Here is a 15,149-nt window from a genome sequence, read left to right as displayed (position 1 = left end):
GCATTCCTCCAATTATAAGCTGCTTATTCCTTAATTCATGCTCTGTATTGTATCTACTGTAGGCATTCTTCTGATTATAAACTAAGATACAGTTATATATATATACATATATGGAAATAACTGAGGGGTAAGATATTCTTTAGGCACTCATTCTATGAACTAATACATGATTATATAGAGAGGATTGTATAAAGGGGAATAACTGAGTAGTAACACTATAAACTGAGATATTCTCCAGGTCTTAATTGTGCCAGGGTTCTGCTTAGCTCTCCTTCCTCGGTACCTATATGGGGGGTTACCCACAAAGAATACAGCGTGGCCAGGTGGGAGGAGAAGACAGGGCACCCGGCAGAGGGACAAGCATGAGGAGGAGGCCTGGGGTGCAAATATCACAGAACTCTGGGGAGCTGTGAGAAGTCTGCAGCAATGAAGCCTCAGTTACTGGGGTAGATTCTTTCCACAGGGAGGAGAGAATGTCAGGAGGGAAGATAGGGAATGAGGGATGGGCAGGAACTCCTGTGGAGGCCCTATCTCTCTCCACAGCAAATCAACCAGGAAATCAATTCATCATTTATGCATGCATGTTGTCACACAAACACACACACATACACAATTGCAAGCAGAGACTCAGACACAGACATGCACATGCACGTGCACACACAGACGTATATAAAAACACGGAAGAAACTGCGTGTCATCTCGAGAGTTGTCTTGATGTCCCATTCTACCCACTCACCTGTCATCTCGGGGGCTCTCAGCTCCTGGAGGACTTCTGGAGGACTTCTGAAGGACTTCAAGCAGAATGTCACTCTGTCATCTGAAACACTCAGACCCCTTCTGGTCCCCTGGGTTCTGGTATGAAGCAGCATCCTGTTGGTTTCTGCTGCAGCAGAAGGGAAACCTCTCCCCTGGGGCAGAATTGCGGGGCCACCAGAGTGCACCCTTCTGCTCTTTGCCCTCAGGGCATCTTGATCTGGAGGGTGGGAGGAACTGCCCCAACCCCCAGAAATAAACCCTTTAAGGATCCCTCCTTCATCCACCATGATGTCACAAGCTGTGTGCCCAGGAACTCAGGGCACAAAGTCACTGAGCAAATCCTCTGGGCTTATGGAAATAGTTAAAAGATAAGCAGTGCCATCTGCTGGACACCACTAAGAAGTGCTAGTCCTAGGTATTTGATAGTTTCAACATATCACTGCTTTAGATGACATGGTATTTTTACAATCTGTGATTTTTTACAATCTGTGATTTCAAAAAATCAGCCACCACAGACTCAGGATCTCAGTCATGATGGACGGCAGCACACTCTCATCATAGCCCTTTGATCACAGTTGCTGTGATCCAAAAAACCACGATCCCCTGCAAAAATCGGTATGAAACAGGAAATGAGGGCAGCTGTGTCCAATCTATTTCCAAAGTTTGGGAAGTTGCTCAGTGCCCAACAGGTACCCATGTCCACTAGTACACACTTGTGCTTATTTGAGAATAAAATAGGGGGAGCTGACGTGCAGTTCAGAATAAAAGCAGGTATGAGAGAGTCCAGCAGAAGAAAACATGGTTGCCAAAGTGTTTGAGTCCGTTGGCAAGTTTGGCCTGGCCTTAGCTGTGTCGGGAGGTGTGCTGAGCTCCGCTTTATATAATGTGGATGCTGGGCACAGAGCCGCCATCTTTGATGGATTCCGTGGAATACAGGAGATTGTGGAGGGGAAGGGACTCACTTTCTCATTCCATAGGACAGAAACCAATTATCTTTGACTGCTGTTCCAACCACCTCATGTGCCAGTCATCACTGGCAGCAAAGATTTACAGAATGTCACCATCACACTGCATGTCCTCTTCCGGCCCGTGGCTAGCCAGCTTCCCTGTCCTCCCCCTGGCCAGCTTCCCCATCCTCCCCTAGCCAACTTCCCGGCATCTCCACCAGCATGGGAGAAGGCTGTGATGAGTGTGTGCTGCCGTCCATTAGGACTGAGATCCTCAGTCAGTGGTGGTTGCCTTTGATGCTGGAGAACTAATCCCCCAGAGAGAGCTGTTCCCCAGGCAGGTAAGGGACGACCTCACAGAGCGAGCAGCCACCTTTGGGCTCATCCTGGCTGACGTGTCCTTGGCAGATCTCAGCTTTGGGAAGGAGTTCACAGAAGCAGTGGAAGCCAGACAGGTGGCTCAGCAGGAAACGGAGAGGGCCAGATTTGTTGTGGAAAAGGCTGAGCAGAAAAAGGCGGCCATCATTTCTGCTGAGGGTGACTCCAAGGCAGCTGAGCTGATTGTCAACTCACTGGCCACCACACGGGACGGCCTGATGGAGCTGCACAAGCTGGAAGCAGCGGAGGACATCGCACACCAGCTGTCACGCTCTCTCTCTTGGAACACCACCTACCTGCCGGCGGGGACATTCGTGCTCCTCCAGCTGCCCCAGTGAGGGCCCACTCTGCCTGCATCTCTGAGGGCCAACTGGGTCACAGACCCGATGATTCTTAACACTGCCTTCCTTCTGCCCCCTGCACAGAACTCACGGTGAGATTTCATCATTGGCTTACAGTGAAGGAGATAAAGGTAAAATCTCTTCATATCTCTAATTGGTCTATCAAATGACTCTTTCATTCTTCTCACATCCATGTCCTTTTTTATCCACCTCCCTACCAAAAATTGCCGAGTGCCTGTGCAAACTGGCTTTAGGTCCCAATTCAGGGCCTGCTGAAGCTCTGGTCTGGCACCAGCAGTTGGCAGCCTGCAGGCAGGGCAGTGTGTGATGGACTGGGGAGCACAGGTGTCCTCCTGGGTCCACGTGTGGCCTCCATCCTGTCGCTGATGGAAGATTTGCAGATGAGGCACATGAGTGTGAACTGAGAAGGCAGGCCTCCATCTTCCCAGCAGTTCCTGCGCAGATGCCGCGGAATACATGTGCCGGGGAGGGGCAGAGAGGACATAGTCTGTCTCTTTCCATAAGGCTGATTCTCTTTAGCTGTGTGACCAGCAGGTGTGTGTGAACTGGGCACAGATTGAAGAATCTGTCCCTGTTGAGGTGGGTGGGCCTGACTGTTGCCCCCCAGAATCCTAAATCTTGGATGGACTTGGATAGTGAGGAGGCCTGGACTGAGATGTGAGCCCCCTTGAAGATTCCTCTCTACCCCCACCTGGGTCCCTCTCTCATACCCAATGGAATTCCAACTTGAAGGATCGCATCCTGCTGGGGCTGAACCTGCCACCAGAGATGTGTCTGACTTGCGTTCCTGGCTCCCTGGTTCAGAGACTGCCCTTCTCCAGGGCCCTGTGCCTGCGCTGGGAAGGAAACTACCACGGGAAGGAAACAAATGTGTAGAAACTCCTGTTGATAAATGACACCCAGCCCTTCCAGCTCAAAAACAAACAAACAAAAAGAATGAAGTAAATATACTACGTTTTCAATTTATGTGAAATGTTTTCTTAAATGGTCATTAAATTGCCAGGTCATAAATAGTTATTGATTGGTACTAATTATTTAATAAATATATTCTTGGGTATTTCTTTCTTTTCTTCTTTCTTTCTTTCTTTCTTTTTTTGAGATGGAGTCTTGCTCTGTGCCCAGGCTGGAGTGCAGTGGCGCCATCTCGGCTCACTGCAATGCCTGCCTCCCAGGTTCAGGCGATTCTTCTGCTTCAGCCTCCTGAGTAGCTGGGACTACATACACATGCCACCACGCCTGGCTGATTTTTGTAATTTTAGTAGGGTGGGGTTTCACCATGTTGGTCAGGCTGGTCTCAATCTCCTGACCTCCTAGTCCTTCCACCTCGGCCTCCCAAAGTGCTGGGATTACAGGTGTGAGCCCCCGAGCAGCCTTTCTTTTGTTTTAGTGTTGCCTTAAAAATGTTACGGAGACACCTTCTGGATTTTTCTGGACCACTCAAGGCCTCTGCCTCCCACGGGAATGCTCACCTCCTTGAAGCCAGGACTCACATGTCACCTTCTCGATAGACCTTCATGTTTGGGCTACTGAGGACCTGGGGGCTCCCCTTCTGTTCTTCCTCCCCACAACCTTGTTCCCTGTGCCCTGAATCATCTGTCACCTTCCTACATCCCATGCAATGCACCTGCTGGTTGTGTTCACCTGCTGTCCACACTGGAGCAGGGATTCTGTCTGTTTTCCTCAGAGGAGCATCCGCAGTACAGCCCATTGTCGGTGCTGAGGCTGTAGGAACCCTGCAAGTGAAGAAATGAGAGGCAGCGATTGGGGCGGGGCTTCTTTCTTGTCAAATCACTCACTATGGTTTAGATGGCAACTTAGGACATGGTGAGACCAGTATTTTCTAGGCACAAAAAATCTGAATATATTGTAAAGACAAGAAGTAGAAAGAAACGTTAGGTGGAAGAATATACATTTTTAAGAAGTTAGGAAGAGTGAGAAAAAAGCCAATCAGGAAAGAGGCAAGGTTGGCTTGGTTGTGGCTAAGCTGGTGGAGAAACGCAGCCTTCTGCAATAGAGGGCCTGAGCTGTGAGGTTCCTCTGCAATGCCGAGACCACCCCCACCACCTGCCCCGCCCCTCCTGTCTCCGGAGACTGAATGCAGCTCTTGTGCCTTCAATGCCAAGGAAGCCACAGTCCCAGGCCGGAGGAAGCGCTGAGGTGGACAGCGGAAACGGAGGGTGTGGTGCAGAAGGAGAAGGCTGACAGCAAGGATTCCCTGAGGATACAGAAAACATAGCACTTGAAAATGGAAAAAAAAGTAAGGCTATAAAGAACAAGATGGAATTCATGTGTAATTTCATTATGCAATGTTTAATTTTAGGGTTTGGCACTTACATGTATAACTTTTATGCAATTATCGTCACACAACTTGAGGTTATTTTAAACTATTGGAGTTTATTTTTTTGAGCTGGGTTAGGGTTCATAGTGCAGAGTTCTCTCAGTCAGTTAACCCCATTTTTTTCTGGCCTTATGTCATTTTTATTTATTCATCTTTAATTTCAGCCTATATTATAGATTAAAGGGTACACATACAGGGCTGTTACACGGTAGACTTTGGGAGGCTGAGGCTTGGCGTCCCAATGATCCCATCACCCGAACAGTAAGCAGGGTCCCCAACAGGTGGTTTGCAGCCCAGGTACCCCTTCCCTCTCCCCCATCTAGTGATCTCCAGCATCTGGTTCATGTGAATTCAATGTTTAGCTGCCACTTTCAAATGGGAACATGCAGTATGTGGCTTTCTGTCCTTGCATTAGTCTGCTTAGGATAACAGCCTCTCGTTCCATCCATGTTGCTGAAGAGGACATGATTTTGTTGTTTAATGGCTGGATAGATTTTCACAGTGTCTGTGCACCACATTGTTTTCATTCTGTTCACTGTTGCGGGGCACTGAGATTGACTCTGTGTCCTTGCTAGTGAGAATAGCACTGCATTGAACATACGGTTGCAGGTGTCTTTTTGACAAAATGTGTTCTTTTCCTCTGGGCATATCCCCATAAGTGGAATTGCTGGGTCGAATGGTAGTTCTATTTTAAGTTCTTGCAGAGATCTCCAAGCTGCTTGCCACCGCGGCTGAACAGGTTTGCTTTCCCACCAGCAGCGTCTGTTTCAACTCTCTGCAGCCTCACCACCATCTCTGACTTTGTGACAGATAAGAGGTGGTAACTCACTGCGGTTTTGATTGGCACCTATCTGATGATTTGGCCACTTGCATGTCTTCTTTTGAAAAGTGTTCATCTCTTTACCCATTTGTTAGTTGGATTTTTTGTTCTTGCTTGTTGAATTCTGGATACTGAACAAGATTCTGTAGATACTAGATTCTGGATATTAGACCTTTGTCAGGTGAGATTACAGTGAGTGATGATTGTGCCACTTCCCTCCAATACGTTTTACAGAATGAGAAAATGTAAAACACCGTAAAAATAAAAAGGATTAATAGAATTCTTGGTCAGTGCATGGAACGGATCTCTGAGGTCTGAAGCCCAGCATGCGATTTTACTAGCAATACCAGTTGGAAGAATGAGGTCCTGCTTCAGAGAAATGTCTGCTTTCCCACAATCAACGAAGTAGAAAGAAAATGTTTTTTTTTTGCTGGGATTTCTTGTCCAGTTATAACTTGTGCAGGAATTCCATCCATTAGCACCAAGTGAAAGTGATAGAGGATGTGAAGAAAAATGGCTGCTAGGACCATCACTGAAGGTAATGAGCAGCATGAGAGGTTGGGTCTCCAATGCCCTCATCGTCTGTTGCGGGCTGTGGGCTTGCCAAGGCTTGACCTCCCGGCGGTCCAGAAAGGCACAGCGGTGAGTAGACAGGCGGCCTCCCTGAGGGAGAGCGGGAGGCAGACCAGACTAACAGGGGCTGCTTGGCGTCATCTTCCACCTTCAGAAAGATGAAGCGTTGGTTTAAGTGGCTGAGAAAAACCTGGGTCTGTTCTCCTGGGTGATCCCTCCCAGGCCCTCCCCATTTTGCAGCCTCTCCTCCAGATAAGGACCATGTTTTCCCTCCAATCCTCCCCCTGGCTCTGCAGCTTCCCAACCTCCTCCCTCCTGCACCACATCACAGAGCCAGCCCAGGCCCTGCTACAGCCCACGGGCTCAGAACTGAGGCTGGGAAAGAGGGGTCTGCACCCACACTCAGGGCCTGCTCCTCCTTCTCACAGAAGGGTCCAGAGGACCTGGTGCGTCCTGTCCAAAGAGCGGTCTCTGGATCCATGTTCCCTGGCCTTGGGTGGGCTTTCAGGCAAACCTGCTCTTTCACCTTCACTCTCAGCCTCTCCTCACCCTGGGAGCTGCACCCATAGCTCTGAATGGAGCATTACCCACCCCGCCCCATTCATTCCTGGCCAAGCTCAGTGGTCACCATGGAACTCCAGCAGCAGCTCAGCTCCCTGTCTGCGTCCATCTGCTCCAGGCAGGGCCTTCAGCTGGCTCAGGGTCTGGAGTGTGCAGGAGGCGGGAGGGCAGGGGCACTGCCGCAGAGCCCTGCGGGCAATCCCATGGGTTCTAGTGGCTCGGCCTTTTCCTAAACCTCATCCTGGACACACTCCACTCTTCACCTTCCACCTTAACTGCTGGGACCCAAGCTGCTTTCTCTGGGAATGTGGCCTTTGGAATGGGTGAACCAAGGCCCTCACAGCCCCCTCGTCCTGGGATTCCCCCAGATCACTCTCTTCTTAGCCTTCTTCAGGGATGCCCTTTCCCTTGACATCCAAGGTGAAGTGGCCATGCTGCTCCTCTCCTACTGTGCGTACTGCCCATATCTGAGTTTCTGCTGCCTGCGGGCCGCACACCACCACCCTTCCCAAATAGGAACCTGCTCTGAAACAGGCCTGAATTGGCTAAACAGACCCTGAGCCTTGGTATGGGCCCCTTCCTTTCCCTCCAGCCTCTGAAGGTGAGAATCCATCAGAACTCAGGGCTGAACTGCCCAAGTCATTGCCAAGAAGCGACACAAGGTCTCATTCACCTATCTCATGTCAGGATGGAAAGGTCCCGGCCATGGGGAGGCGGGGGACCCTGGAATTCTCCTTTCCCATCCTCTCTCCTCACCCACCTGCTTCTTGCTTCCCTCCCAATTCTGCCCACAGTACCTGTCACTCTAAAGGACTCACCTCAGATGCAGGTAGGAGGAAGCAGGGGAGGATGAGGCAGAGGCAGCAAAGCCCGAGGGTGGTGGCCGTGGCCCTGAGTTGGGCTGTGCCTGAGGACTCGGTGGGCGGTGCTGAAATGGAAACACAAGCATCACAATCCTTGCCCAGGCCCCACATGTGAAGACACACCTCCTCTACTCCTGCCACCCCAGGTCATCCTACAAGGCAAAGGTTTTGTCCCCCCTGCTATGGGGCAGCCCCAGAGACAGGTGCTGGGGTAGGAAGGGAGAGGGGGTGTCCCCTGTCCTCACGGAGCTCACACAGCTGCCAAGGGAAGCAAGGTGACAGCACAGCCCACTCTCCTGCTGTGGCGGAAGAAGAGGTGATGCCCGAGGGTAGGGAGAGGTAGGATCTCAAGGTTGGCATTGAAGGTGATTTTGGTGGATTTCCAGAAACAGACCAAGGGGAGAGGAAAGGCAAAGGAATCCTAGGAGGAGGGAAATCCAAGGAAAAAGGTCTAGAAACACAACAATGCCCATAGTTTTGAGGCTGGCGAGAAATCCACAGTGAGGGGAGAAAAAGGGGCAGCGAGGAAGAGGAGTCAGGAGGGAGAAGGGAGAGGAGGTTGGGAGAGCACAGGGGCCCCCAAAAGAAGTCCCCCATGAGGGGTCATATTCTTACTCAAACTCACACACTCACACTCACACACACACACACGCACAAACACTGATATGCACTTACACCCATACACCCGCACCCACCACAGACACCGACAGACAAGGCTGTAACTCGACGGCATCTCCAGGCGCTCCTAGTGCTCCCCTGTAGTCACCTGTGGGCTCCAGCCTCTTCTCCCTGCTCATCAGGAAGTCCCGAAGCCAGCTCCTGCAGTCTCCTGTGGAGACCTTCCGGAAGAACGCGGTCAGTTCCCTGTCCTCCTCCCACTTCTCTTTCATCCGCCTGGCTCCAGCATGAACCACTGTCCACTTTCCGTTGTGTGAGTCAAAGAGGAGGAACCTCTGTCCATCAAATCCGAACTGCCAGGATCCATGGATGTGTCCATCGGCTTCACACTCACAAGACATCCTGGCCTGCAGCCTGACGGGTCCTGCCCCAATCAGAAAGAGATCAGCGCTGGTCTTTACAAATTCCCTTCCCTGCCCCACGTCCTCCTCCTCTGAGCCCCTTCTCATCTGGCCCTGTTGTCTCCTCCAGGTCCTGCCCTTGCTGCTGGGCTTCATGGAGGCCCCATGTCTAATGTCTTCTCCCCACACACGGTGCAGCCCCTGAGCCCACAGTCTGCTCCCTTCTGTCCTCGGTCTCCTCTACTCACCACTGGGGGTGAAATCCTCCAGCTCAATGCCAGCCAGTTCCAGTCTGAGCCTCTGCCCCACCTCTCTCAGCATTTCCAGTTGTCTTCCCCAGCCATCTGTGGCATTCAGCTGCTCTTCTAGGCGACCCACAGATAAGACCCTGTCAATGCCACAGTCATAGGAGAGGAAATTCTTCTGATCCAGCTGGCCTTGGACCTTGCACCACTGTTGTCCATGTCTGGGCAGATGGATGATGGTGAAGTTGTAGCAGAGAGAGTCAGCGTCTATGGGAAAAAAGAAAAAAACACTGGAGAGTGTTGGGCTGCGGGGAAAGACCCCAAACACTGTGACAGCAAGAGGGTTTCCTGCAGGGCTGGGCTGCCAGAGCATGGACTTCTCTTCCTGGGCAGTGGCCTCTGTCTGTGGAGGAACCATGGGTCACCAATGTGTCCATCTCCGCACTCTGCCCAGGCCTATACATACGTCGGTCAGCACAGGACCTTGCCAGGGAGGTGCCAGGCCTGCTACAGGTGGAAGGGCCTAGATGGCAGCATCTTCGGCAGCAGCCCAGGTGGACTGCGGGAGGTGGAGAGTGTGGGAGGGCGCCCTGAGCATGCTGGAGCATGGCACAGTGGGTACGATGTAGTCAACATTGGAGGAGTGAGTTTATTTATTATGGGTAATGACACAGTAGGTTCCCTGGAACGTGCCTCTCATCTGCTAGTGGGTTGCCCTTGGGACCCTGGAAAAAGGAATGACCCACACCGCATGAAACAAAAACCCAGCTCTTACGTGGCGGCTTGTAGAGGAAGGAACAAAAGGCTGAGAGAAGCGCCCATGCCAGAGTGGCTGCAGCATGAAAATCCAGAACATTGTCCGTCCTCTGTGCTCACGGGAAGCCTGGGGGACTCCTGTTTACCCAGCATATAAAGAAGGCCCCAGGAGAAGGCAGCAGACTGTCATGAAGCTCAGGGGTGCCTGTTGCTGAAGTCCGGGGTTGGGGGTAGGGGATGCTGGTCCTGAAATGAGCGCCCTGCAGTAATGGGGATGGAAAATCCTGAAATAACAGATCTCAAGTGGAGGCTGTCAACTGTCAGGAGGAAGGAGGGTGCCATGATGGAAATGATTAGGGAAGTCCCAATGCCAGCTGGGGACCTCAGCCATACAAAGCTATGCCCATGGCTCATAGAACAAAGGGGTCCAAGATCCAAAAGAGATGGAGACTCCACACGGCTACTGCTAGGCTTAAATAATTACAGCAAACAAAGACAAAATGCATGGATGGATGACCTGGAGGCTGAAAGTAGTCACCCCAGGAAATAACCGAGCTCCTTTGCTCAACTGAGACAACTGAGCCACATCTCAGACCCAGAGTCCATGACTAGGAGAAGAGCCCAGAGCCCCTGGTGGGCCCCTTCCACCCACAGCAACTGCAGGGACTGCTTCAGCCTCCCCACGGAGCCAGACAGGCATTCACTCTGCTAACTGTACAGCAAGAAACAGCAAATACCCAGACACGCCTAGTGGACACATTGTGCGACCCAACCTCCTCCCAGGGATCTGACGCATTCGCTTGCTCCCGTGTTACTCATGAGGTGCATTTGGGGATAAGTAACGGATGGACACCTGTGTCAGGTCCAGTTAGAGAGATGTGCTGTGCTCATAGACCCATTTGATGGTAATTTCACATTTCCTGGGTTTGTACCAGGAATGGATAGAGTTTGTAGTTAATGTAGTACCTATTACAGGTTGTGCTGGTCACATGACCTCCCTGCCACTACTCAACCCTGCTCTTGGAGCTGGGGTGCAGCCATACACAGTCTGTGACTGAGGAGTGTGGCTGGCCCTGTCACTACGGCTATTTGACCCCGGACTCCCTAAGATCCCAGAGGCATGTGTGGTTGGAAAAGGTGCTATGTGGATTTCATGGCAATTTCCAACTGCAGAATCACAACAGGGTCCCCAGTGCTCAGAATCAAGGCTGTGCCACTCACAGCTGCAAAATCTCCTCATTGAAAAGTGGTTCCAGGTGTGTCTCTGGGCCCTGGTGGGGATGGGCCTCCCTATGGGAGGGCAGTGACCGCGCAGCCTCAGAGCTACCATCCCAGGGTGTGCTCCTCACCCTCTAGGTCATTAGGAAGGTAGGCCTGACTGTGAGAAGATGCAGGTGGTTCTCCTGGGATGGGCAGGAGCAGGGCCACAGGGAACCAAGAAGCTGCACAAGCAGTTGGCTCCGATCCGCGGACACCATATGGCTGCATCCCCTCACCCTCAGCTCACACCTGAGACATTAGGGAGAGTTGCTGATGGCCCCGTTGAATCATTGATGCCACTCAGCAGCAAAGGAGGGGAGAATAGGCCCCGAATCATGGGACCCCCACTCACATCCATCACATCCACACCACCCAGAAGCCACAGGCAGGGTAGGACACACTTGTGACTCTTCAACTGACAACAGTTGGAGATGACACCCTAGGGGATGGGGCATCAATTGCCAGGACACAGCAGGTGCCCTCATCTGGGGTCAGCAACCTAGGATGGTGTCCACATGTGGTCTCCCTTTTATTTCCAGGTTGCTTTGCCTGCTGTTGTTCTACAAAGGGACAGGTCTTGACAGAGAGACAGAGAATCCATGCAAGCAAGGACCACAGTGCCTTCAGCCCTTCCTTTCTAGAAAGGGTTTGCTAACTCCTGTCTGTACAGTGACTATTCTCTATGACCCTGGCTCCCCAGTAGGAAGAACAGGTGGGTCTGGGCCCTAAGGGCAGAAGTGGTCACCTCCACTCACCAGCGTTCCCAGGGTCATCCTGGGGAAATGGTGCTTCCCATCCCTGCTGCACTAGGTTCTGTGGAAAGCATGGGGTGTGTTTGCTGGGGTGTCCTCAGGCAAGGGGGGAGAAGGTGCCAGTTGGTCGGGAGGTGTAAGGACCCCTTCACAGATGGGGAGGTAAGGGAGGCCTGTGGAATGACAGGACTGGGCTGAGGTGGGGAGTGAGAGGATGTGACCTGGAGGTGGCAGTGGATGGTGAGGGAGGGGTGGGAAGTGTCTGCTGAGCCCCTGGGTGCAGGTGAGTGGCTGCAGGAAAGCGCCAGGGGAAGTTCCAGGGCAGGGAGCCCTGGGGGTGCTGGAGGGTTTGTGCGGTGGAGGGAGGGTTAGCGCAGAGCAGGCCTGTGGCTGGTGGGAGTGTCTGTCATCGTGTCCCTGTGGAACTCCATTTCACCCCTGTCCTGACCCCAGCTGGATTTCCAGGGGCTCTCATTTCTCTTTCCTGACAGCGAGTGGTGCTGTGGGGCTGCCCCAGGAATCCGTGTCCCACCTCGCCCTCTGCACCCCTCTGACCCCTCCACCCTCCTGAGGCTCTTCTTCGGACTTTGACAACCCTCCTGGCCTGGGGGGCAAGCGGCAGCGAACCTGGCGGAAAGGACCCGCGGAACGGAGGTGATGGCGGGGCGCAGTCCGGGGAGATCGCGCCGGTCTCCCCTTTCTGAAACCCGCTGCAGTCCACAGCCCCCCAGGACTGGGCTCCACCCGCCAACTCACCGGCGCGCCTCGTCCCGGACCAGCCGGACAGCAGGAGCAGAAGCGGCAGGGACAGAAAAAACGAGGCGCTGGCGGAGGCTGCCATTCGGGTCCTGGACCGCAGGGCAGAAGAGTTTCCATCAACGAGACCAGCGAATGAATCGTCTGGGTGCGCCTTTAAGGGGATACGCAGCTCGCCTCTGCTCGCCCCACCCTTCCCCGTGGAACGTGAGCTGGCCGAGCGCTGATTGGCTGGCCGCTCCGCGCCGGGGGCGGCACCAGGCGGCTGCACGCCGGGAGCTTCGGCTGCGCTTGCGCGTTTGCGAGGCCACTGTTCCTTCTCTGACCGCCTCGTTAAACTTTCCACACAGCATTTATTATTTCCCCAGTGTAAACACTGATGCACAAGAAGGTGAAGAAACTTGCACAGGAATGTTCAGTGGCCGCGGTGTGTTCCGGTCACCACCAGCGCCAGAGACACCGGCCTCCCTCCGCGGGAGTCCCCGCCCTTCTCGCCCAGGTCGCAGGCGCTTCCCCGGTCCAGAGCGGACCTGCTTTGCCTCTCCACTAAAAGCATGAGGAGGTCTTTGAGTATATTTTATATCCGTTTATGACTTCTGGAAAAAACAAAAGAAAACCCTAGTGGCCTACCCTGATCAATCATGTGATCAATTGTGTTTCCATGGAGAGCAGAAGCCGAGGGAGGAGCCTATGCCTGCGTGGGGCTCACTTTGCTCCCGGTTGTGGGAAGCAGAAAAGTTCCTTCTTAAAGTTTGCTTTCTTGTTGAAGAATAAGTGTGGTAATAACTTTGTTAGGTCCTATGCTATGCAGCTGTTAGACATGGCATACTTACAGGCAGTAGTACATTCTATGTCCTTGTACTTTAAGCAAAATATTTGTGCTGGACATGCTCACAGACATGTCCCAGCCCTCCATTGCTTTCACCTGTTTAGAAAAGTTTTAAGGTGTTAATCAGGTTTTAGTTTAGATTGTGAGGTCTGGCTCCAGGCAACCGAGACCAATCAGATGCAGCAGTAAGGACGACCCCAAATGCCTAAGGGATAAATGTATGTGTTTTCCTTTGTTCATTGTACTCCCTTGGCAAGATGGCTAGTGAGAGTGCCCTTACTTCAGTCCAGAAAGTAAAAATTGCGTTGCTGAAAGATCATTTGTCTAGGTGCTGATTTTTCTTTGTGGCACCGAGCATCTGGTTCCAACACATACCCCACTGTGGCCAACCACACCTAAGCCCATGGCTGCACCTGCACCTCTGCTCAGTCCCTGGATGATCACTGCAGCCGTCCTCAAAGGGGCAACTCGAGTGCATCCTTGTCTTGGTCACCATGGAACCATCTAGAACTGTGGACAGAAGCCAGAGGGACTTGGTGGGGGTGGCCACTGGCCCCTGGCTGTAAGGGAGGGCTTAGCCTGGGGTGAGGACTGGGCAGAGCCCCTGAATCCCACTCTCACTCAGCCACTCAGCCTGTTCCCCATTGAATGAGAAAATAGGCAGAGATCTCCCACTCCACACAGTCTCCATGTGGGGAGGCCCTGCAGTTGGTGTCCATTAATCTCCAGGCTCCTGAGGCTGTGGGAAAGGGGAGGAGGCCTGGACCAAGCCCAGGGCCTGTCTTTGCTTTAGGACAGGGGCATGGGATGGCAGCCATCTCTGTGACTGAGCAGGGACACAAGAGCCTGGAAGGTACTGGCCTGATGCACTAGAGCCTCTGTGCAGGAGGGGCCACGTGGAAGGTGGTGTGGAGGACAGCAGACACACAGGGGTGGGCAGTTCTCAGACTTGGGAGGGGCAGAGCTTGGCAGGTCCAGGGATCTGTGTGTGAGAAAAACCTACCATGCACAGGGCTAGGGACAGGAGCCAGGTCAGTCCTGGGAGGAGGACACTGGGAAGGCCCTGGAAGCCCCACCCCTGAGGCTGGATGACCTGGGCCAGTGACTGGGGGAGCAGGAGGAAGGGAGAAGGCTGGCAGGAGAGCCTGGAGGAGGACAGCCAGGTGACAGGAGGAGGGGCCTCTGTGTACACCTGGGCCCTCTGCCTCACCCCTGCTGCAGGCATCTGGCCACCAGACTCAGACCAGCCCAGGATGAGGATAGGAGTGGCCCAAAGGTGACTGTTATGGGTGTGATGAGACCATGCATTCAGACATGGACGTCAGCTGACAATGTGGCAGAATATTCTTGTGTGAGCTTCTTCAGCTTTCTGGGCATGGATGTCCGCATGTGGAAAATGACAAATGCTATGAACCAGATGAAATGAGCAGATTCTACAGTGAACCCTGTCCTTGCACGTGCTAAGGACCCAGGGCAGGTCTCCCATTGCAGCTGTGAGCCCTGTCACCCTCCCTGAAGTGACAAATGCCAGGCCCACCCTGAGGAGAGCTGAAGCTCTGAGCCCAGGCCGTGGCCTCTTCCTGGCCCTGGGGTCACCGTGAGGGGGTGGAAATGAATGCAGGACTCACTCATTAGGACTCAGGCATGTTTTTCAGACTCACAGAGGAGGATTTTTCTCTTCATCACCTGGTGAGCCAGAAGGGTGATGGAGAGAAAAATCCAGTGAAAGAATGAGACATCACAGCTGTCTCATTCATTCACTGGTTCACTCAGCCTCCAACCACCCTTAAGGGTGGGAGCGAATGGGGCTCAAAGGAACAGCCACAGGTGCAGAGGGGAGCTGGAGCTGAGGTGTTAACTCCCAGGGGCCTGAAGGTGGAAGCATTGAGGTTGGAGACCTCTTGGCTGGCAGAAGCTGGTAATTTGCTTGCCTT

General features: G+C 52.9%; 1 protein-coding gene, 1 long non-coding RNA gene and 1 pseudogene across 3 annotated transcripts in view; 1 reads left to right on the top strand and 2 right to left on the bottom strand.

Annotated features, from left to right (window-relative positions):
* The window catches only part of LOC116549128 (UL16-binding protein 3-like), a 23,382-nt gene extending 10,867 nt beyond the window's left edge, over nucleotides 1–12,515 (bottom strand). The window contains exons 1-3 of one of the 2 annotated variants that reach the window (XM_032274480.1): nucleotides 12,387–12,515; nucleotides 8,866–9,129; nucleotides 8,365–8,640 (exon numbers count right to left, since the gene is read on the bottom strand). In XM_032274480.1, the coding sequence (XP_032130371.1) occupies nucleotides 8,365–8,640; nucleotides 8,866–9,129; nucleotides 12,387–12,471 (625 nt within the window). In that variant the 5' untranslated portion in view covers nucleotides 12,472–12,515. Of the gene's footprint in view, nucleotides 1–8,364; nucleotides 8,641–8,865; nucleotides 9,388–12,386 lie in introns of those variants that run through there. The other variant, XM_032274479.1, reaches the window with a different exon arrangement.
* Nucleotides 1,555–2,419, top strand: LOC116549127 (annotated as a pseudogene).
* Nucleotides 4,722–7,730, bottom strand: LOC116549133. The gene is made up of 2 exons (XR_004267715.1): nucleotides 7,533–7,730; nucleotides 4,722–6,322 (listed from the first exon to the last, which is right to left on the bottom strand). It is a non-coding gene; the product is annotated as an uncharacterized LOC116549133 (long non-coding RNA).
* Nucleotides 12,516–15,149: the final 2,634 nt, after the last annotated feature.

The sequence above is a fragment of the Sapajus apella genome, unplaced genomic scaffold (assembly GCF_009761245.1).
Source record: "Sapajus apella isolate SASKATOON/1434 unplaced genomic scaffold, GSC_monkey_1.0 scaffold6, whole genome shotgun sequence".
Classification (NCBI taxonomy): Eukaryota; Metazoa; Chordata; class Mammalia; order Primates; family Cebidae; genus Sapajus; species Sapajus apella.
The sequence above is the reverse complement of the archived record's forward strand: the minus strand, read 5'-3'. Positions and strand labels throughout refer to the sequence as shown.